This window comes from Haemaphysalis longicornis, unplaced genomic scaffold (assembly GCF_048455015.1).
Source record: "Haemaphysalis longicornis isolate Haplotype H1 unplaced genomic scaffold, Haemaphysalis longicornis Haplotype H1 scaffold_8, whole genome shotgun sequence".
In the NCBI taxonomy this organism is placed as follows: Eukaryota; Metazoa; Arthropoda; class Arachnida; order Ixodida; family Ixodidae; genus Haemaphysalis; species Haemaphysalis longicornis.
Genome location: NW_027526445.1, coordinates 184340208 through 184364007, shown reverse-complemented (window position 1 = coordinate 184364007; position 23800 = coordinate 184340208). Strand labels below are relative to the sequence as shown.

General features: G+C 48.7%; 1 protein-coding gene across 2 annotated transcripts in view; it reads right to left on the bottom strand.

Moving 5' to 3' along the window:
- LOC144149374 (uncharacterized) overlaps positions 1-23374 on the bottom strand; it is a 29094-nt gene extending 5720 nt beyond the window's left edge. Inside the window, exons 1-4 of one of the 2 annotated variants that reach the window (XM_077680941.1) lie at positions 23034-23374; positions 18428-18782; positions 18107-18326; positions 10084-10302 (exon numbers count right to left, since the gene is read on the bottom strand). In XM_077680941.1, the coding sequence (XP_077537067.1) occupies positions 10084-10302; positions 18107-18326; positions 18428-18756 (768 nt within the window). In that variant the 5' untranslated portion in view covers positions 18757-18782; positions 23034-23374. Of the gene's footprint in view, positions 1-10083; positions 10303-18106; positions 18327-18427; positions 18788-23033 lie in introns of both variants that reach the window. The other variant, XM_077680940.1, reaches the window with a different exon arrangement.
- Positions 23375-23800: the final 426 nt, after the last annotated feature.

Here is a 23800-nt window from a genome sequence, read left to right as displayed (position 1 = left end):
ATTCCCAATATTCAGATAGGCGTTATAGTAAACCCGCACTCAAGAGAAGGAAGAAGAGGAGGAGAACACTTTATTTAACAGTAAAATCGAGCAGGTTAGTGGGCGGGCTCCTCAGTCCAGGACGAGAGAGTAAGCGTAATTTTCTTCAATTCATTGAACGTCATACCGAGTAGGCCAGGATTTGTTCTTTGCGCCTGAAGGGGTTGGAAAACAATAAAAAGCTGTATGAAGATATTCATCGGTTTTGAATTTCGTTATACGGAATACCGGCACGTATACTATATTCATTGCGTTCGTTAGCAAGTATAACAAGCCTGCAACACCGTAATCATGTCATAACTTTGTTGGTTGAGGTTCAGTTCCTTACGATAACGATGGTTACGAGAGAAATTCGGGGAACAAAAGCCACCTTCGACAACTGAAGAAAACGTCGTCTGCGCCGTTTCGCGGTGGCCTAGCACACAACCTCATTGCATTTGCATGCGAATAAACGAGGCACGCTGTGGGTATGTACTCTTGTACGCAGCCATAGAGAAATCTAGTTTCTGAAGAAGGTACTGTATGCCTTACAGCATGAAGAAAATATCCATAAGAACTTTGTGAGCCTCGCAAACATCCCCAAACTTCCAAGGACGTCTGTGACGGTGCAGAAACATTAATGCGTTGGGCACAAAAAAAAAAAAAACATTCCTCCGATACAAATCAACAACAGCGAAATAAATAGAAGACAACCATTTTAGTTCCTGCTATGCGACCCGCTGCTTGGTGCGTATAGCATTAGACTGTTGAGTCTTCATAGGAGCATCTCAAGAATATTTTATGGAAGTCTACTCATTTTGAATACTTGTCGAGGATCTCTGAGCACTTAAACTCGCAAATACACTAGAAAGGACGAGGTACACAGTATCTAAAGCATCAAAGCAGGCGATATTAAGCACAGGTGCTGCTGCCAGTCACAAGCGGGCGACCGCGGCGCTAATATAGCAGATGACAGCGGAGCGAGTCGTCCCTAAGCTGACGTCAGGGCCAGGGGGCGCCACTCAAACATCTCATCGCCAATAGAACCACGCTGCCCTTCTCCACGTGCATTCCAAGCGGAAAGTGGATCATATCTAGTGGAGCCTTTCGGTACTGTTGCCGTTTGATTTCTTAAAGGGACAGACAACCGATTTTTGTCGAGTATATATTCTCTATCCCAAATGAAAGGGCATCACTTAAGCACCTTAACGAGAAGTGGTTTGGCTGATAGCGCCCTGAAACTTTCTAAATCTAAATTTTTAGATCTACGAGCCGTATGTGTCCTCCCAAAAATAATGCTGGCAACCATGACATAGAGTAGCTCGGCAACACACTTTTGTCTGCATGCGAAATGAAAAGCGATATTTAAAAACTTGTCCCCGCCTAAAAAAAGTCTGAATGGCAGGCTTTCTTATTCCTTTATGTTTTTTTTAATTCACCAGTCGATGATGATGATGATGATGATGATGATGATGATGTAGTGGCTTGACCCTTTGTAACGGGTGGACACCAAAGAGGTGTCCCAGCCGGTATTACAAAAAAAAAAGAACCGTACACACACACAGGGGGGCATGAAAACACAAGAAAGTTATCCGAAAGTTGTTTCACGGCGAGCGCACGGTGCTCCACGCGATTGCACACGCACACGTCAGTTCGCGGGGGGAGCACAGAAACAGAAGAAAGTCATCGACAGAAGAGGTTACACAGTGAACGCACGGTGATCCACACTCGAATACACTTACACACACACTGTTGTCGAAGAGTTTTTTCACGGTGAACGCATAGTGATGCGAATGCGAACGAGCACACGCACTCAGGTGACGGTCCTATGTGAGCATGTCGAGCCAACTGCCCAACACAGACTGCTGGCCTGAATCAGGGCTGGCGCGCAATGGTCCACCACTGAGTCAGTCGCTGTTTGGTGGCCGTAGCCGCAGAGTTCTGTGTCGGGATGTGTCCGGCCTCCCCACCACTCTTACTCGCGTCCGGCTCGTCACCACTTCCATCGGGCGTTTGGGGGAAACCGAGTGCCCGTGGTAGTGTGGCGCCATCCACCGGGGCGGGCCGTAGAGTCGCGCACTGGAGGACAAGGTGTTCTCCAGTCTCCTCTTCCGCTCCGCAGAGCCGGCACATGGTGCCCCCAATGGTGTTGTCGAAGCGGCTGCGGTAGACGAGGGTGCGAAGAGCTCCTGCCCTCGCTTCGAACAGGAGGCTGCTGCCCACGCTGTTGTCATAGAGGTCGACAGTGGAAATTTCTTGTTTGTGGCGACGGTAGAAGTCCAGGGTGGACTTATGCTCCATACCCCTGCACCACAAAGTGTTCTCCACCTCCATGACTCGCCGGTGGACCTCACGCGACCACTTGGCTGCGTTGTCAGCGGTGATGGGCTCTGTGAGGAAGCCGTACTTCCCCTCCAACTTATGCACTCGTCGCGTTCAATCGGTCCTCATGCAGGTTGCCAAGAGGTACTCGAAGACGCTGCGTGCCCAGCGCGTGCGGGGTAGGAACAGGAGACGGCCACGGTATGTGATCTTGCTGGAGGCTTCGCGGGCTTCAAAACTCGACCAGCCCATGTCTCCCTGTACCGCCTCATTGGCGACCCGGCCATGACAGCCGAGGGCGGCCCTTCCGACTTCCCGTTGCTGTCTCTCTAGCCACTCTCGCGTTCCGGGCGAGAGACAGACTACTGCGTTAGCGAATGTGAGGCCTGGTACGTGGACCAGCTTCCAAAGATCGCGGATCATTAGGAAGCGGTTACAACCCCACATGCACCGCCGGCGAAGGATCCGCTGGGATCGGAGGGCCGCCTGCCGAAGCGCGCTTTCGTGCCTGTTGTACTTTGCTTCCTCAGAGCAGAGGGTAACGCCCAGGTACCTGTACTCATCACAGGAAGCCAGGGGCTCTCCACCCAAAGTCAGCACAGTGGAATCAGCCTCATCCCCGGCTAGACGCACTATCACCGATTTGCGCGCATTAAAGCGCAGGCCGAGGCACGATATTTCCACCTGGCAGATGTCGAGAAGCGTCTGAAGGTCTTGGCTGTTCTCCGCCATTACCACCAGGTCGTCTGCAAACGCCAAGGCAGGCACACGGTGATTCTCATTGGCACTGGTTGTACTGTACCGCAGACTGAATCCAAGGTTGGACTTCAGCAGTGCCCGCTCCAGTCTCGACGCATACAAAATGTGCAGCAGAGGCGAGAGCGGGCAACCCTGTCTGAGGCCTTTGGTGACCACAATGGGGTCAGACACTGCGGTGCCTAGCTGCACAGTGACTATGTTTTCGGACTGTATAGCCGCTGAAAGGTCGACAGGAGCTGCGGTGGCAGGCCGAGAGCAGACAGGCAGGAGAAGAGGGGCGCATGAGGAACACTGTCATACGCCTTCTCTACATCGAGAAAGCCGCACAGTAGCGTCCGTCCTTCCTTCTTCGCAATTTCGGCGCATTGTGTAACGACGAACAGGTTGTCATCTAGGCGCCTACCTGGTCGAAAACCGTTTTGAAGGTCTGTCAGCAGACCTTTGGCCTCAGCCCACGCGCTGATCCACTCCTTGATTACTGCCGCAAACAGGCGGTACATCACACTGGTGACGGTGATAGGCCGATAGTCCTGTATCTTTCTTGCATCTCCCCCCCGCTTCAAAACCAAAGACACTCTGCCCAGATGCCAGTCATCGGGAACAGGTGCACCCTCAATAATGGCTGTGAGCAGGTCGGCAAGTTGCTCCCTCGAATCGGCACCCAAGCACTTGAGTAGTCGAGCGGGCAAGTCGTCGGGACCAGGGGCCGTGCGAGAACTCATCCGAGCCAGAGCCCTATCAACCGTGCGTCTCGACAGGGCCCAACGTATACCATCCTGGCCTTGTCGTCCTTCGGATGAGGGCGGAGCATTGGGGTTGTCCGTCTTGACGGCCAGAGGGGTGTGGCCAGTAGGGGTTGGGGACCCGAAGACCAGACAAAAATACTGTGTCAGGTATTTTCGGAGCTCAGTGACCTCCCGCTCCGTTGTCGCATCCATGAGAGGAGGGGGCTGGGGAGCAGCTCTGTCCAAGGACCGGACGTATGTCCAGAACTTTTGGGCCCCGGATTTGCCTTCACTCCTTATTGATTGCATAATCCGAAGATTGTGATCCGCAATCTTGCCCTGCACGAGTGCCTGCACCTTGTGCTTCTCTTCCAGATATAGTGCCCATGCAGCCCCACTGGCCTCAACGTCTAGACTTCTCACAGCTTTGCGGTGTTCGCGGTTGGCCTGGCGACGCGCTCTCCATGCCACTTTAACCTCTTTGTCCCACCATGGGTTCCATGATTTGTGTGCTGCTTGTCTATCCAGCACCATGTGGGTGTGCATGACTGACCGCAGAGTGTGCACAAATTGACAATACGTCTGCGCCTTCCTCCTCTGGGGGCACTCCTCAAACTCCTGGGCAGCTCGTTCTATTGAACGGATTGGCAGGCGCAAGTGGGGTCGCCGCTGGGGTTGCATCCGGTTAGGCTTGTGGGCGCAGGCCAAAAACGATAGACGCAGGCGATTGTGGTCACTTCCTAGGCTGAAGTGCCCGTCTTCGTCAATGTGCATCTGGGTGAGTCGGGCGGCCAGTCTTGGGGACAGGCGCGTAGTCTATAGTAGACTGAGGGTTGCGGGCGCACCAAGTTGATCCACCCTCACAGTCTGGGCGGAGGTTGACAATTTCAAGGGATAGTTCCTGTGCACACCTAAGAAGCAGTTCCCCATTACGATCTTGGTATCCGTCGGTAGGGTAGATATGCCCATTGAAATCCCCTACTAGTACCACCTCCCGGTCTGTTGCCCAGCGTTGCACATCCTCAATGATGCACTGTATAGTTCTGTCATTCCCATCGTGCTGCCCTCGGGCAACTGTCAGGTAGACCACACCAGCCAGCACACTGTCACCCAGAATGTTTCCGGAAACCCATAGGTGTTCAGTGCAACTTGTGGACAGATTCAACCATGACGTGTTTTTGTGCCACAACACACCCACTCCGCCGCCTTTTCTGGTCCCGTCCTCCCGGTTGCAGCCGGCCCAGTGCCAATCTGGGTGTGTAGGGGGCTCTTCCAAGTTGCGAAGGTGAGTCTCTGCCACGGCGTAGAGTGTCATTGATTCACTCTCCAGTGACGCATACAACTCTGACCACTTGGCAGCCCCCCTAGCACCGTTCATATTCAAGAACCCCACATTAACTATGGGTGTGCACCGGCGGCCTCCCCGCCGGCGCCGCTTACGCCCTACTGGGGCAGTCGAGTGGCTAACATGAGGTGCTGTCGCACCATGTCTCCTACGGTGTTGTGCAGCGCTGGGAGGGCTTGCTGCAGATCCCACGTCCAAGGAAGGGGTGGTCGCAGCATCTCCCTTACGGTGTTGTGCACAGCTGGGGGAAGCTGTTGCAGTTCCCGTGTCCAAGGAAGGGGGGGGGCAGTGGTGGGGGAAGGGTGATTGGCAACCTCCCGTTCATAGCGCCCACGGCGCTGTACACCTCTGGTATGCCAGGCTGCGGGTTCCATATCGGTGGAGGAATTGGTCCCCACGTTGGCACGGCGGCTGCCGAGTGCGGCACTCGGGGGTGCATCGACGGTACTGTCGAAGAGACCTGATTGGCGGGCATTTGGTGATGTCCAGAAGACACTGGGGGAGGCATCAGGTGACTCACTGGCAGAGGTGGAGCCTGAAGAGTTTGCACCGGCTCCTGCAGCGTCCCCATGGCTGGTGTCCATGGTACTCCTTCTTGCGGTTGGATAGTGGGCTGAGAAAACTTTTGCACGAAGGCGCCATCTGTTGGGATGGACGATAGGTAGAATCGGGCTTCACGTTGTGGAGTTCGGAAGTTCAATTCTCCCCGGGCCCGTCCTTTTTTTTAAGCGGCCGTTGGCGTATTTGTGAACTGAAATCGAATATTTTGGCAGAAAAAAAACGCCCCTGACTCAGACAGAATCGTCAAAGCTCCTTCACTGGGTCTGTTTACTGAACGCTGCCGTTGATTCTGGGCATGGAGGCTCGGTTAGCTACACTGAGAGCAACACGGCGGCGGCGGGCGGCGGGCGGCGTGTCTTAAAAATTTTCAAAATAATGTTTAAAACTACATATACAATTTGAACTTATGCAAATACTTGTGTTAAAAGGTTTTCAATAAGGGAATAAACGTTTAAGCAGTTACAGTAGCTGCTATGTTTGCAGGTCCCGTGACCGGGACACATATTGTAGTGTCAAGCTTCGACACTACGAACCGCCACCCTTCCGGTTTCAAAAAATTTGCTGCCAAATTAAAATTATTACCGCCAATTTGTTTATAAATTGCTTGTGGTTACCGGGCTATACAAAACGCTGGCTTTCATATGAGCTAGAGAACATATACGCGACAGAAATCGGTTGTCAGTCCCTTTAAAATTTCTCCAGGAGTTATAGTGGCGCGGGCCCCAGCAAGCGACGATTTGCGGCAGTTGATGTAGTATTTCATTTGGAATCGCAAAAACAAAGCATTTATGAATTGAACACTGAAAATATCACTAATGTATTGATTTTGTGCCTTACATAAACGTAATGTTTTGTTCTTGTTCAACAATGTTGACAACCATGAAGATTGCCACCGGATTTAGACGTTTAGATTTGGCTGTGGGTATACAAGACTATTGCGGAGAATCAGTTTCAGTTTGGCCGGGTGGCTGAATCGAGTCACAGACAGACAGACAGACAGACAGACAGACAGACAGACAGACAGACAGACAGACAGACAGACAGACAGACAGACAGACACACAGACAAACAAACAAACAGGCATACAGACAGACCAAAATTTCTGCGTTTAAGTAGCCATCGTCTTTAAAATTCGTTTGCGCGTTCCGATAACGTCCCGGCGGAACCAGGCCGCCATAGAGTTTCTTATTATACACAGTAGAGAGGAATCTGGCACTAGCGTTTAAGCGGCTCACATCAAGGCCGTCTGTGTCGTCATGAGCCGCAACTATACCGTGCGCTCGCCTTAGTTTCATCATTGACTTAGATTGAAAATGTTTAGTGGCTGCAAATTCAAAAATGCCAGAAAAGTGTAAATAAGAGTGTGTAATTATATAATTATAAATAAAACACAGAACTAAAGAAATAAAAACAATAAAGCCTGATTTTTTTATTTAGAATCTGTCAGTAGCCAGTACGGTCATGGCTACTTTCTGGGGTGTAACAATAATGTAAAAGTTTAGGAGAAATTCATCAAAGAATCCTATTTTGCAAACATTTCAAATAAAAAATTGCCGCAACAGCTTAGAACCGTTTTATGCGCGTTTACCTTGAAAACGAGCACCTCGCCTTCGCGGTGTTTTCCTTTGCGTTTTCGTAACACACCGTCTGCTACAATTTTCGCACCGGCAAATTACCCGTTCAGTCGAAATGTCCGCGCACTATTACCTTTTGAACTCCTACTGCGAAAAAAAAAACCGGGAAGCGCACTCTTCTTACCCCGAACTAACATGTCTACATTGTGGGTTCGTACTTATGTAAATACGTACTGATGGTCGCTCGCCGGCACAAGTCCTTCCCCTTGCTTACAATGGAGCGCAGCTGTCTTAGCATGCACTAATCGAGTGAATTTGGTGTTTCCTAGCGAAGCGAGAAAAGCGAACCGAGTTTCGGCCATTTAAGCTGGAGTGGCTATCTCGTAGACATAGCACTGCATAGTGAAGAAAGCAAATCCAAGAAGACGCTCAAGACATGCCAAGCCAGCAGCACTGATCTTCCCATACGGCCATAACCCTCCACGCCGACATGGATTCCCAGGCGCAGTTTCCTCTCTAGTATACGTACTAAGAAACTCTATGCCAAACGCCCAGCTTTAACCTAAAGAACTCTATGCAGGCCCGCAGCTTTAACCTTGCTCTCTTCCTCTTTGGCACCAATCTCTTCATTGTGATTGCGTCTGTGGCTCTCCCCTCGTTCGTTCTCCGCATCGGCTTGCTTCATTTCGCCACAACATTTTTAAGCATGTGAAACTGTGGGTGCAATCATAAGAAATGCGTACGCGCGCGAGAACTGAGCGGCGCGGGAAGTCGCACACCGCCACATTGCCGGTGACGATCGCTCATTCTCTGTCAGCGATCTGTTGCGTACTGCGAGGCCGACCCGAGCCGAGCTTCGTCGCCTCCGACATACGTGTGGTAGCGTGGTTTGAAGCGAGCGGCCAGCCAGTGTTGCTGCCCTGAAGAAGTCCAGAAGCCGTAGGCAAAACGTAACTCGTTTACTTCATAGCGAGAGTTGAGCCGAAGCCAAAGAACAATGCCCCGACGGGCGAGGTTACAGTACAGGACTCGAGCAGAGTGACAGCATTGATTCACTGCTCAAACAGGAATGAAATAGAGCGCTTGCAGGGGTCGTATTTATACCCAAAAGCGTGAACTGTCAAAACGAGCGTTTCCTCTAGATTGTGCACATGCCACGAACATCACAGACACACACAACTCTCTTTCCAGAGTTCGTGAGCAGTCGGTAGTAGCGGCGCACGCTGAGTCCGAGAGAGGTTAGAGAAGAGGACTCCGCTGCGGACGCGGGGCCTCTGTATATTGGGGACGCGTTGAAGCCTGCCCCGTCGGCAACCGCCAAAGTTTGGAACGCGCCGAAAGATAGGCGCCAGAGACCCAGGCTTGTCGAGACGTGAAAGCATGAGTACCGACACGGGGGAAGGGGGGGGTAGGGGGGGGGGGGGGCTGCTTGAAAGGCGCACGTAGTGGAGGCTTTGCCGCACAGCCGAGGAGTGTTGAAACAAAGCCCAGCGGCGGGCTCATGCATAACAGAGCGTTCGGTCAGACATACTAAAGGCCGCCTGAAAAATATCGATCTAACCTAGCAGATCAAAGGCGCAATTGTACTACGACGATTTAGAAAGCACCAGATAAAAAATGAGAAGTTGTACCACGAAGCACAGCGTGCAATTTAGCTTATTTCTGCTGACGGTACACCCATGCAGAACAAAGTTGTCTCTTTCTGATTTCTTACTCACCCGCTCTCCCACCGCGTGCTTAATTATTGATACTTCTGCGAAAAAACGATGCTTATGAGGGTCGTCCGCTAACTCCGTAAGCGTTCCGATTGACGCATATTTCCATTTCAGCACCTGAAATGGATGGCTGCCGCCTTGTAGAGAGGCGCTGTCAGCGTAATTAGGTGACCTAAAAACATCAAACGCCATCGTTACTTTAACCCACGTCGTAACTTGTGGACATGTTGACTGTCACTTTACGGTCATGTGATCTTGTCAATAAGGCCAGTGGATAACGCCGAACGCATTTCTGAGCAACGTTTTCTGATAACCTAGTTTGTGAAAATAAAGGTGTTCAGAAACAAAGAGCTAAGGATGACAACGGCCTATATTCCTTCATATCAAATGCTTGCGTGTTACTGCTGCATTAGACGCGAGAGGTAAAAAGGGCCCATCTCCCCGCGAGGGGGACTCGAGTAAATGCGTCGCATAGGGGGTGGGTGTATTGCGTTAACGTTTAGTGTTTGGGCAGTTGGTGGTAGTGAATGCGTTGTATCAGCAGCTTCTTCACGTAGTTTGAATGAGTCAAGGATATAAGGTGCGTTCGTAGCCTTTAATTCTGTGTCGGTTTTGTGGCGCAGTGGGAAGAGCACCATGCACCTCGCGTTCCGCCCGCAGGTAGTGAATGCGTTGTATCAGCAGCTTCTTGACGTAGTTTGAATGAGTCAAGGATATAAGGCGCGTTCGTAGCCTTCCATTCTGTGTCGGCTTTGTGGCGCAGTGGGTAGAGCACCATGTACCTTGCGTTCCGCCCTCAGGGTCGTGGGATCGAAACCAGGCGCCGGTAAGTATTATTTTTTTATATAGTGTAGGGGGAGGGGTGAGGACCTGTTGTTGAGAGCGAGGAGGGTAGCGTGATGCGGGAGAGGAGGAGTGGGGGAGAGGGCGCACCTGAAACAGCTGTTGCGGACGCCGAGGCACGCCGACAACGCCGGGTGACATCGTGAGTTAAAAAAAAATGCTCTGCATTTAAAAAGGAGCAGATAATTTTATTCTTTAGAAACAACTCGATAATAACTCACGTTTATCTGCTGAATACTCGGATACTGCTCAAGGGCATTCCAAATGTCCGCAAAGCTCGTGTCCTCAAGCATGGTGATTTCCGAGCCGGGCACTGCGACACTGCGTCCGAGGGTGAGCTCCGGACACTCGCCCAGCAGCGGTGCAGGGACGGACCAGTCTTCATCGAAGTCTTGCGACAGACCGAGGATCTCGTTCACTGGAGTATGCACGAGAGATAACTGCGAGGGACGCAAAAACAAGCGAAATCTTCAATTATCACGCACGATGTGAGTACGAAACGGCGTGAAAGGAGAATAATCACATTTTTTCTGAGATTGTTGGTTCGTATCAGGGAAATTTCTTCAAAATAGAAGCACCGGAGATGCGATTCTTGGGCCCACGGAAAAAAGTGCTCGCACACAATGTCACGGCCGACGAGCGAAGTTCGCAGCGAGAGCCCTACGTCCAGCCTTTCTGGACATCGCACTTTGAGTTCTTATTGCAAAAATGTTATCAATGTTTCTTCAAAGCTATCCTGTACCGCTTCATTATTGATGAGATGCTAAGTATCAACTTTGCGAGGTTCTGCTATGTTTCAGTAAGACGGAAGGCATGGCGCGCGGATGTTGTTTTTATGGTTGTATCCGCCACTCCGACACTTGGGTATGTATAATATGTCGATGCTGAGCATTTTTTTTTGCGTGTCATATTCCTCAGCAGTTTTATTTTATTGACACGAAATGGCGGTGAAAACCTAACCAGCAACCGATAGACCTTGGTTTATCTATTGGTATATGCCTGCGGCCATTTTGTGCGCAGAAAGAATCTTTGGGTTTATCCAACAGTTTGAATTTTTTCCCGTGTCCGGTTCCACTTGAGAAAAATTATATGAACAACTAGAAATTACACTTCGGGCACCTGCTGCAAAAATTGAAAATAAAATTCCGAAATATGAGCGGTATTACCAGAGGAATTGTCACCGTATGGATGTAATTACCGCTTTGGAACTGGGTTCGGCACCTCTGCTGAAAAGTGCTTCCTTTTCGAATCTGGAGTAAAAATGTCCACGCGTACACTCACGCATGCCGAGCTCCCGAACTTGCCAAAGGTTTAATGTGGGTCCGGCACAATTAAAAGTATTTATTCCAAAAGACACTTTACTAATATTAGCCATTGAGATGACAACAGTGGACAGCGAGCACATCTCTGATATCTGTCGGGCGCAGTAAACACAATTAAGAAGAATGGTGTTCTTCCTGATTGCTAACCGTAGCATTGTTGGGCTGCGTAATTAAGGAGTAGAAGGAAGTTTTCATAATTTTGTTTTTCCGAACGATTCTATTTTGTTGAGTTTTATGCGCATCTTTCACGCTTTGCTGGCGCTCCAATTGGTGAATCAGTTTTAGCGGAGCCTTAGCATTCTATGAAAACTGGGGATATATGCATCCCTACAAGACTTCTTCGCATGGAATTCCCTATAGGGTTCCGCATAACTTTTGGTCATGAAAAGAAGAATCGGGGTGTATGCTTCCAGATTTCTAATTTGGAAATTTCATGCTTACCGATTCGGCTACGAAACTTGAAGCCGTATTTCTAGGACGAGAGCCGAAGACAATTCACGAGACCCAATAAGAAGGTTACTGCATCAAAACCAAGTTTGGCGTTTGCCACGTTCACAGAAACTTTCACTACGAGCTGTGTAGATTCTCCTAAACCACAAATTTTGAATCCGCAACTTTGCAGCTTGCTTCAGTTGGAGGCACGGAAAATAGAGTGCGTATACAAAAATCGCGAACAACTAAAAATGTTTTAGACGGTGATCCCTTGGCAGGAACGGCATTCAGGACTATTCAGGTATTGTATACAAGCACGAAGAAGCTTTCGTAGAAGCAGATGGCAAATACTGAATCCAGTTTAGGTGTTACACAACATGTGTAGCAGAGCAGAATGGGGAAGCCCTAGCATGGAGATGACACTTGTGCACACTTGTGCGCTTTGTGCAGAATTAGTACATTGGTTGAGTACGAAGGCTCATTGAAATCTTCTACCCATTTACCGCAAGCACCATCGCATTCTTCTACTGGCTCGCAGGGGAGCAAAAAGGGTGAAGGTGGTAGAAAAAATTCACGCATCTTCACGAAGTGAATCATGACGAGTGGGTGAAGCACTGGGGATCGTCCTTACCGTAAATCACGTGTGAGAGTGCTTACTGCTGCTAAAACGATTTCCAATCCAATCCAGTGAAATGCAATTAAATTTAATCCAATCTAATCCAATTCAAACCGATCCTAGCCAAGTCAATCCAATCAAATCCAAAGCCAATTCAATTCAATCCCAATCTAATGCTCCTCGCGCATGTGCAGCACGGACCTCCAGGAGCACTCTCTCTCTCTCTCTCTCTCTCTCTCTCTCTCTCTATATATATATATATATATATATATATATATATATATATATATATATATATATATATATATATATATATATATATATATATATATCCAACCTTTTGTGAACCTTTTGTTCACAGATGTTTCGATTTACACGGTGCTGTGCGTCTCTCTCTTTTTCTCTCTCTCCCCCTCCCTATCTCTCTCTTTGTTCTCTCTACCCTTTTGTGAACCTTGTGTAGATCCCCATGTGTGTAGAACCCGTGCACGCATAAACTATGTTCAGGATAGGGTGCTTAGAAGTGAAAGACACTGTCGAACATGTTGAAAGCCCTTTAAGCTGGACGAGTGGTATTGGTCCAAGTCGGCGTTCCAAGCGGGCCAGTTGCTGTTCGTGCAGGAGGGATTCGCAGCTACTCGACCAGCTGAAACTTGAGGTGGAAACGGTGGCGGCAGCGGCTTTCCGTTGTTTTCGCGCCCATTCACGCTTCTGTTCAGGCTGACACTTCTCAAGTTTCCGCTCTTCTTCCTCCAAGCGAGCGACATGCGTCCTCCCCACAGCCAGTCAATACCTCGAGGGCTTCGAGTTCTATACTAGCGAACACACACGTGGGTGTCCCTTTCGCTGCCCAGTCGTAGGCACCTCATTGTCTGCGAAACCTACGAACCCAAACCAAACCGCTCGATTACGGAGGACAGCTGACTGGGCGCATTGAGCCATGAGAATGCCATGTTTGCATCTCCCGTTAACTCAAGTGGTATGTCATCAGCAGCGCCATTAAGCTCTGCTGTGTGTGCATGCCCCTCCCTTCACCCCCAACCTGCGCACGCCTAAACCGGCAACCGGGGATGGGCGCATAATTAGACGTGAAATACACCGGCGAAGGGAGAGAGCATGGAGACAGGCTCTATTGGCAGTGAGATCTTTGAGTGGCGCCCCCTGGCTCTGACGTCGGCTTAGGGATTCGCGCCGCTGTCGTCTGCTACACTCCGCTTGTGAGGGGGCAATGTGCCTGGGCTAGAAATCGCCCGCTTCGTTGCTGTAGTGCGTTAAAAAGCGTTAAAAAGCGACTCAGTTATTTTGCCAGCTTCTGACGCATCTGAATAATTTGAAGCTGTATCCCCCACAAGTTTGCAACACACGAAGAGATAGAGAACAACTTTCTTCAGAGTATCGGTCAGAAGATCGTGTGTAACTCGTCCTTTCTTGCTTATTCGCGAGGATCAGCGATCAGAGCTTCTCGATAAGTATTCAAAATGCGTAGGCTTCCCTGCAGTATTTTTGAGATGCTCCTATATGAAGACTCAATAGTCTAATACTACGTACCAAGCAGCGGCCTCTACACGTTCATCGCACAGCAGGAAATAAAGCGGCTTTCTTCTGTTTCTTTCGTTGTTGTCTTGTATCGGATTAATGTTTCTTGCTTTTTTTTTCTGCCAAACGCATTAATTTTTCTGCGCCGTCCCCAACTTCTTATTAGGAGGTTTCGGGATGTTTGGGAGCCTCACAAAGGTCGTGTGAATATTTCCTTCATTTTGTATGGCATACATTCCCTTCTTCACAAATTGGCTTTCATTACGGCTGCATGCAAGAAGGTGCATATCCGCAGCGTGCTTTGTTTATTCACATGCAAATACAATGAGAAGGCTTGTGCTACGCCACTGCGATCGCGCCCTAAACAACGTGGTCCACAGTACTTGAAGGCGGCTTTTGTGCTCCGAATTTCTATCGTAATTATATCGTTATCATAACGAACTGACTCTCAACTCGAACAATGATGACATGATTACGGTATTGAAGGCATGATATACTCGCTAACTAATGTAATAAATAGTATACCTGCATATATTACAAGACTCGAAACCGAAGAAGAATTCCAAGTAGCTCTTTATTGCTTTTCAACCCTTCCTGGCGCGAAGAACAAATCCTATTCTACTCGAGATGGCGTTCTATGATTTGAAGAAAATTACTTTTACTCTTGTCCTTAACTGAGGACCCGGCCCACTAACCAGATCGATTTAATTGTTAAACAAACTTTTCCCCTCCTCCTCTTACTCCTCCTCCTCTTGAGTGCAGTTTTCCTATAACGCATATCCGAATATCGGGAAGATATGGCTGGGCAAAATGTTCCGAAATATCCCTCCAGGTCTTAACAAACATAAATGTGTTACTATAAATTTAACGAAGACGTGACTCGTTTTGCTCAATAAACCTCCATACTGGTTAGATGCCTGGTATAGAATCAGCACGCGCGTATATAAACACTGGGTTATTTGGAACTCAACCTACAGTTTTTGCAGTCTATAGTGCATGTCGGCAAACTTTCATGCCTTGACAACGTAAAGTGATGTGACAAAACGCGTTCGAGGGTTCAGCAAGGTTGCAAAAACTGTTTTACCTTACATATGATTACCGGGAATCGAGATGCCTTCTGCCAAAGCCGACAGCCCTGAAGGCCTAGAATTTGTTTTAAGTGCGAATGCACTTTATAAGCGACCCCAAACCTTCCACCGCCGGTGGCGGCGTCGGCGGCGGCGTCCGCAGTCCTCCTCTCTATATATAAAAAAAAACAGCATCCGGCGCCAGGTTTCGATCGGAGGACTTTGCGGTCGCAGCGCGACGCTCTACCGACCAAGCCACGGACGCCACGCTGATATCAGTGTTAGTGACGCGCCTTATATCTTTAACGCATTCAAACTACGTCGTCAGCGGCGTGCGTTGGCGACTCAGCGGCGTTATAGCGGCTTGATAACTGCGTGGTGTACACGTGATACTACAAACCCGATGGAAGAGATGGAACAGAAGGCGGGGAGGCGGTGGGCTGCGGGGGCCGAGCGCAAGCGCCGCAAGCGGGCCGACAACCGTGCATTCGCACTTTCACATTCTCCCCCTCGGGGAAATGCGGGGGAATTTTTGGTCTTCCATTTTCGCTGTTGTCGGTTATTAGCAGCTGAATATTCCTTTTGTTCGAATGCTTACATGAGAAGCTGACGCCTAGCTCCGACTCTTCGCGCTCCGCACAGGACCGGCTTCGCAAGCAATGGGGTGGCGCCGGCAATGTTTCTCCCGTAGCGGTATCCAAGACTATACTTTAATTGACACCATGAGCTAGTGTATGCGATTTTAAGCCTATTATTATGATAAAAAGTTACCCACACGCCAATTCTGGTGCGGACGAGCATCAGACGTTGACCGAGCGCAAAGAAACAGCAGGAGAGCGATCCTGAGTGAAGCAGACGACAAATGCGAGAATCCCTCAGCTGACGTCACGAAGGCGCGCTTCGCAGCGCCGCCTGTGTTCGTTCTCACCGCCAATATGTGGCCAGACTGATTTATCATTCTTCCGCCAGAAGAACTATGACCAGCCGGTCAACGAGGGTCGCCGACGAGACAAGACAATGTCGCTCGGAATGGCTTTCAAGCTAAAGAAGAATTATGTGCTCACGCCGGCGTTCCAACGGGGCAAGTTGCTTTCAATCGGCAGGGATCTACAGCTAGTGGGCGAGGTAGAATATGAGGCGGCAACGGCCGCGGCTACATTCTAGGCGGCCGCGGCGACTTTCGGGCGTTTTTAAACTCATTCGCGCTCCTGTTGATTCACCGCAATCATTTCATAACGACGCTACTGCTGCTGTCAGCCGCCTGTGCAACTTCTGAAAGAAGCATCGGTGGTGGCGAGGGGAATGACTGTTGTGAAAGAAGGGTCGGTGGTGGCGAGGAGGAGCCCCGGAGCGGCGCCAAGTAAAAGAGGCTTCAGCGGAATGAAAACTGAGGGGTGAGACATATTCTCCTTAGGAGTAAAAAAAAAACATGCAATAACAAATTCGTCACGAGGAATCGAAGTGCATGGGCAGGGCGCATCTATTAAGCCCGTCGTGCATCACACCCTACGAGCGGCGTGCGTCGCGCACGTGTAACCATAAAGCGCTGGACACATGTACGACTAGTGCACGCGATTCGCATGCGACTGATCGTTACGATTGATCGTTAGGACCTGTTTTGGCGTCGTTCGCTGGTCGGAGGAGGCTCGCGACGTGCGACTGGTAAGCCAGATGCCGTCGTGCCATCGTTGCGATCGTCGTGAGGCCACAGCCAATGAGAGCCCGCTGAGCCCCAACCGCACGCAACCGGCTTGCGTTGCTTGGGTCGGCTCGGGTGTTGGGAACTTTAGGCTTAGCATCCTGGCGGATATTTGATCGCCGCTATCTGTGCAGCTGCGAATGACAATCCGTATACACTTGTCTACCTAAGGAATGAAGTCGTTCCTGATCAGGTACTTGCTGCGGCTAGGGGGAGCTTACTGCACAATTGGTATTGAACAAACGCTCAGTTTAGCAGCTAGGAGTGCTGTAAATCAACGAGTTTGCCAAGAAGTAAACATAATTGCACAGTCGTGGACACACGAAACGGGAACACGAAAATACGAACCGGAACACACAAATAGCGCGATTTCTTTTCCTGCAACTTAGAATTACGCTTGGCTTAATTACAAAAACAAAGTTGGGAACTGCGGCTTTCCACGCGCCATTATTGGACCTCAACGAACGGTATTGTTCAATTTTGCGTGTTCTACTTCATATTTTCGTGTTCGCATTTGATTTGGCCATGGCCATGACTGTACGTGTAGGGATAGGCCCTGGAAACTATATCCTATTATCTGTGGGCGACCACGTGTTGTATGAAGCATCGCAGGTGTGGCGTTTAATTTCCAATCTTCCAGCCTTTTTTTTTCTGCCTCGACTGACCACAATGAGGTGTATTTATCCCCATCATTAAACCTGGCCTACTGCAGGCCTTGAGGCCACGCACCTTTTATGACCCGGTGGAAACTACCAAGAGGAAACAGGCCGCGTTTCCATAAGGTGCGGTCTTCCAGTTGAGCATCTACGATGGCGCGGAGGGCATTCAGCCACTGTGCGCGCCTCGGCTCGTCCTTTGGCGCTGAATGCTTGGGTACTCGGTCAGCCTTAGCAATGCTGGCAGGCTTATCTGGATGATTTCTTAAGCCAGCAACAATGAAAATTACAGGTCACGGCGATTCCTAAAGTATCGGTACTGCGCGATAACACATAACGTTGGAAGCAATATGCGTATTGCCATGACACCGAAACCGAAACTGGTTTGAGCAACTCTGCAAAATAAACCACGAGAACTGCATTCCCACACGTATGCTTGTTGCCAAATACCACTGAAGCTTTTTTCGTAAAGATAGCATTGACACGCACGCAAGTGGGTATACACGAACATTAACATCTTATATATCGTCCGATCGCATAACAAGAATAGTTCGCGTCATTTCGTGTAGCTGCAGAATTTGTTGGGGCCCCGGCAAACGTCGCGTGATATGTTTTCTTTCAGGTTTTACAAATAAATAATGCTGAAACGATGACAACTATACGTTTATTTGAGCCCCTCCACGTAATGCAAACACAAACAGAAGTTTGTAAAATTCGCATAAGTGTGCCTTCAATGTAAAAATCTGAAGCAGAGCTCGTCGTGGTTAAATCAGCACCAAATCCACGTGGAAAAAAAATCGAATAAATTTTTACGTTATTTTTATATCATCTAATAACAACCAAGGAAGTGCATTTATCTAACATATCCGCGAAAAACTTCTGTTCAAAGGGCCTTTCCGAAAATACGAGTACTTACGTCCGGACATTTGATCAACAACAAATCTTCTAGTAGCTCCGATGAGATGTAGATGTTGTGCGCACCGATACCAGGTGCAGTGCCACAGAGCCATTGGAGCTGTGAGGGCTGCTTTGTCGTGCGTTTGTTTTTGGCCCCTCCCGTATGGAGTCTCAAATCGTGGTAGAGTACTATCGCTGTAACGGTTGGAAACCAGTCCACCAAGTGATCGATACGGTCCCTGCGTTATTTTGGCGCGGTGGTTAGAGAAAGCACTGTTGGAATGTAGATATATGGAGAAGAAATCAAAAACAACACGAGAACGTTTTAGTAGCAGCTTGCCTGTTGTGCACTATGATGAGCATCTTAGTCCTCCCGTGCAGTGTCTTCCGTGAAGCAGCGAGAAATGTTGGCGTCGATCCTAGTTCTGGACAGCCGGCAAAAACCGCCGCAGAAATGGACTGCTTTGCGAAAAACTTCTGCCGTTTCGTGAAGACCTTCCTATTCGTCGTAAGGAGCAAGCCACTAGCGTCGACTGTAACCTCGCGGGGAGGGTGCCCGGTGGATAGCGGCTTCTCTAATTTGAGGACGACACTGTCTAGGAGATTGGTGAGTTCATCTGGGTCCCCGATGTCACGAATGGCCGCCATCATCGCTTCCTCGGAGCTCATCTTTCCTCAGAATGGTGTGGAGGCAACTGGGCTGAGAAAAGGGAGACACGAAAATGTTGTAGTGCCTCCAGCACTTTTGCTCCAAATGGAGGTTATCTTCGTCTTACGCGAAAACATAAAGAAGTCGTAAAGAAGGTCTCTTGTGGAGGAACGATAGCTTTTGATGAGCATCACAAACTTCTCTTAATGAAAGCCCTTGCGAGTAATAGCGCTTTTAATGCAATGCGCCAACTGTTCAGCAGGCAGTGTTCACCTAATAATGACAAACAATGTGCATGACGTCGCCCCTGTTTTATTGTGTTTGTAACCGTTTTCGCGAATGGCGGAATGAACAACATCGCCAGTTGGGAGGGATTCTTGGCTACTAATAGCGCGTGTTGACGATTAACAAATAAAAAAAACTGGACACAGGTCTTTCTGTTACATCTAATCGTCGCTTCTCGTCGGCGCGCGCTGTCAGCAGGCATGATCGTTTTTCCGAAGCGACGAAGAATGCATCCGAAACACAGATTTCAGCAGGAATCGAATCCACGTCTTACGCTTTGGAAGTGGAAACAATTCCGACTGAATCACTCCTTTCTTTATTACATGAAACAGACAATCCAGCGTTTTGAAAACACACTTGCAGAGCGAGAGACAAACAAGTAGGATTATATGCAATACCAAACACACACAATGCACTATGCATGCATATATCCAACGAACCTTGTCCGCACATACCAAACACACGCATACACATACACTCACGCACACACACGCGGACACACACACACACGCACGCGCACACAGACGCGCGCGCACACACACACACACACACACACATACTGTATCGCCTGTATCGCTACTGATGGTTAGAGCAACTTTAATTCGACGTTTCCTCAAGAATATATATATATATATATATATATTAATATATATATATATATATACAGAAAGATAGGTCGGCAGTCTACGTGTTTTTCTTTCTTTCTTTCTTTCTTCTGTATATTAAAAAAAATGTTTACCTAATTAACCGTTGTGGAAAAGAAAAGAGCCTAACCACACCCCTATGCCTCCTTTGGCATTGTAGACTGCCTACCTATCTTTCTGTATTTCCTCAACGAGCCCCTCTTTCCTTAAAGGAGTACTGACACCAAATTTAGAGGCCTAAATAACGATATAATTGGCTTCAGTAGTTTGTACAGATTACCCACAGAAATTTTTGGAGCGATCCGAGGCTGGAAACGCATCAAAAATCGATTTTAATTGCCCTGGCCGCGAACTATTACAAATCGGCAGCACTAGCGAAATCGCTTGGGGTGTGACGTCAGGCTATCCGCGATTTTGCGGCCGATTCAGCATGACGTCATACAGTTGTTTCCGGAACCGGAAGCGATAGCCTGCGCTGTTGTTGTGGGCGGTCTCGCTTCGATAGGAGGTTTGGCTTGGCTGCGGTACCGCTGTGAGCAAGGCTTGCGAAGTGCGCACTTCACGTTTCCGCGCAGGTATTGCCATCTCTCGACCGGTCGGCGCACCGCCCGCCGCGCGCCGCGGGGGGCCGGTCAGCGTATACGCTTGCATGGCGGCAGATATCTGATCGCCGCTTTTAAAATAAGCCCTGATAACAATCCCAAGCACAATTTTTCACCACACTAACACCTACTTTCTCGCATGTGGAACTTCATTTTAACGATCAGATTGATTCAGAAGAGCAGCGACAAGCGGTTGCTACCGTCTTGCTACCGTGGTCTGCGCCGGATCGAGCCGCTGAGTGTCCGAGCTGGCAGGCGCGGCCGGCGTGTGCGCGAACTGTTTCCGAAGGCAGGAAACGCTTCACGATTGCCTGCTTTATCCATTTTTTGCGATTAAACGCGCGGGATCTACAAATTCAGCTCAGCGATAGTCGTAGTTGACCATGGAACAAAAACGGTGGGCGGAGCGACGCCGACGACGCATCGCATGCACGCATCGGGTCATGTGTCTCAAATTCACGCGTACGACTAGTCGTGGTGACAGTCGTAACGATCAGTCGCATGCGAATCGAGTGTACAAATCGTACATGTGTCCAGCGCTTTAGTGTGAACCGCGTGCAATCCGTAGCAGACGATGCAGCGAACGTCCCTGACGTCACGGAGACCATGACGTCACGGTCCGACGTCACGGAGACCGTGACGTCAGGCAGTCCGCTTGCAGGCTCTCCTCCGAACGGCCATTTTCCCGCGCGGCGACCGAATTTGAAAGTGGTTGCAATAAACGTGCTATAATTAATTATATGTTGGTGGCTGACGCCTTTCGGTTCGATTTTCGTAATTACTGGGACCATAGGTATTCTTTACACCATAAAAACTGAAAGCGAGAAATTTCGTGTCAGTACTCCTTTAATATATATATATATATATATATATATATATATATATATATATATATAGTATAAGTAAGGAGTCGGATACACAGCAAGAACACTAATAAAGAAGGTTTACTCACGTTGCGGGGAAACCGGTCTTGCCTTCATCAGAGTACAGTTACATGATTTTGCTGTCACAAACATTTGGAACGAATTTCTTATATAGATTTGCAGGAAACTGTGAGAAGGAGCAGAAGATATTTCGGAAACGGAGAGTATGCATGCAGTCGGGCTATGCTTATGTTACAACAACCACAAAAAAAGAAGAGAAAGGAGAGAGGGAGAAAGAGAGAAAGGGGTGGTATTACCAATGCAGCTCTCAAGGCTGCACCACGACGGGGCAACGTACGTGGCGTGGGCTGCAAGTTCAAATCAAGTGTTCAGACAATGCGCAAGACGGGACAATCGCGGTTTCAGAAAGAAGGGAAAAGCATTCAATAAGGTATTCAGTGGGTGGAGAGACTGGTTCAGACGGATCCATACAGGCATGAACGAAGATTATGTTTTGGGTGAATAGATACAGTGCACAAAAGAGCATTGCACAGGAGCTAGCAACTCAACAGGAAATAGGTAGGGTCCATAGATCACAAATGGTTAAACGTTTCTTATATATATATATATATATATATATATATATATATATATATATATACATACAGACATACATACATACATACATACATACATACATACATATATACATACATATATAGTCAAACCTGGATGTAACGAAATTGACAGAAGTTCGCAATTTTTTGTTACATGCAGGTTTCGATTTTAGGCTCGCGGGAGCGAATCAGAAACGAAACCAAAATGCTAGACCTCAGTGAAGATGAACTCTCTTTAAGAATTTATTCCACAGTGAAAACCTGCTTGAGTTGCGCCGGCTGCTTTTGCACTAGCTTAGGCACTACATGGCGCTCCAAAGTACGGCAAGGTTCGTAAACGCAACTTAAACGTTTCTAAACGTAACTTATCACTTTTGCTTTTGGCACTTTTCGGTGCCTTAATATTCTTCGAGAACCGAACGTGTGCTGAAAGAGCGCCTTTTCGCGAACTTGATGCTATTTTCCGGACTCAAAATGGTTAAGAGGGTGGTAGCGTAAATACTGTACCGGGCGCCGGCATTCTTTCTCGCCCGCGGAGACGGCATTTAAAATTGTGAGCTTGTCTTGGAAAGACAAAACTTTGTTTTCTGGCATTAGAACCCATCACCGATAAACCTACACAACAGATAGCACTGGAGGCGCGCGACTACAAGCCGACAGTCAGGCGTGGCACCTCAACTTGAGTCTCGAAGCGATGCCGCACTCACACGGGGAAACGCACGGTAGTTTGCGATTCTTGTGAAAAACAAAAAGTTTAGGGTAGTTACTCTTGCTACCTGGTGTGGTGTCAAGCTACAGAAGCTCAACCAGAAGTGGATGCTATAGGTTAGCCCCGGGATGGTGCTAGCCCCTCTGTTCATCATCATCATGAAAAATTTCGATTTTAAGCAATTCTAGACGTTTTTGTAGCTGCTGGCTCCTTAAAGTAGTGCTAGTATTCGCTAAACTAGTGCATTTCTCCGGCCAATTTTTCAGTAAAAGTGCAAAAAACAATGACTTATCAGCTTAGCGACTTCGTTACATCCAGGTGAACCACGGCAACGCCTTCGTTACATACAAGTCGCAAACACGTGGGTTTCAATGGGGCTGGAAACTGGGTACTGAAAAACTTCGTTAAATCCAGGAATTCGTTACATAGAGTTTTGTTAGATCCAGGTTTAACGGTAGTTTTCTGAGGTAGGATGACACAGAGTGTTATTGAACTGGACAAAATATTAACCAGGCCTCATTGCGGAAGAATCCTGCTGGCGGCCATTAACTGCGAAGCAAGTATCGCAAAGTCTCACCTCAAAGCATGGACAAAGCTTGTCTCCGGGTGGCGTTAGGCCCTTTACTGAAAGGTACTTTGTGCTTCTTGTCTCGGAACACAACGTAGGAAGCTTTCGGTGGTGCCGCCTATCGTCCCGCCAGTTCGCGCGAACACATTAGGCGTGCTTGGTATCGGTAGGGTGCCAAGGCTAGGTAAACTAGATTGACCTTTTTTTTTATCCTGACAAGCGCATCGTCACTTGCTACGCTCTATTTGAAACACCTGTTTTCATCGCAAGTGCCGTACACTGGGTACCGTTCCGTTGCAATGAAGAATGAGAGTTGCACGGGTGGATGATAGAGAAGAGAATACAAGAACAATGGGTAGACGCTGACATAGCGGCCGCTCCTAATCAAGGCGGCTCTTTTGACGGGCGCGTCATCCGCGACCCAAGCCGATAACGGTCCCCTTTCACACTGGAAATATGCCAAGTGACAACAATTAAAGTACAGCGAATGCGCCGGGTACAGAAAAAGCTTGCCAATTTGCACATATTCACGTGCCGCACGATCCTCGTGGTGGGTATGAGTGAAGAATTGCAACCAGACAACGTTGCAACAGCCACTTCAGACGACGCACGCCCAAGAGATTATCGCGGTTGCGTCTCACAATCGCGGCATCTTAATTAAAAACGCGCCTACATCGGCAAATGACCGTTCTAAATATCCCTCAAGAGTGTTCGCAGCCCTCAAACGCACTCAGCAGGCGCATGTGCACAGGGGTTCCACTTCAGAAAATGTTGGT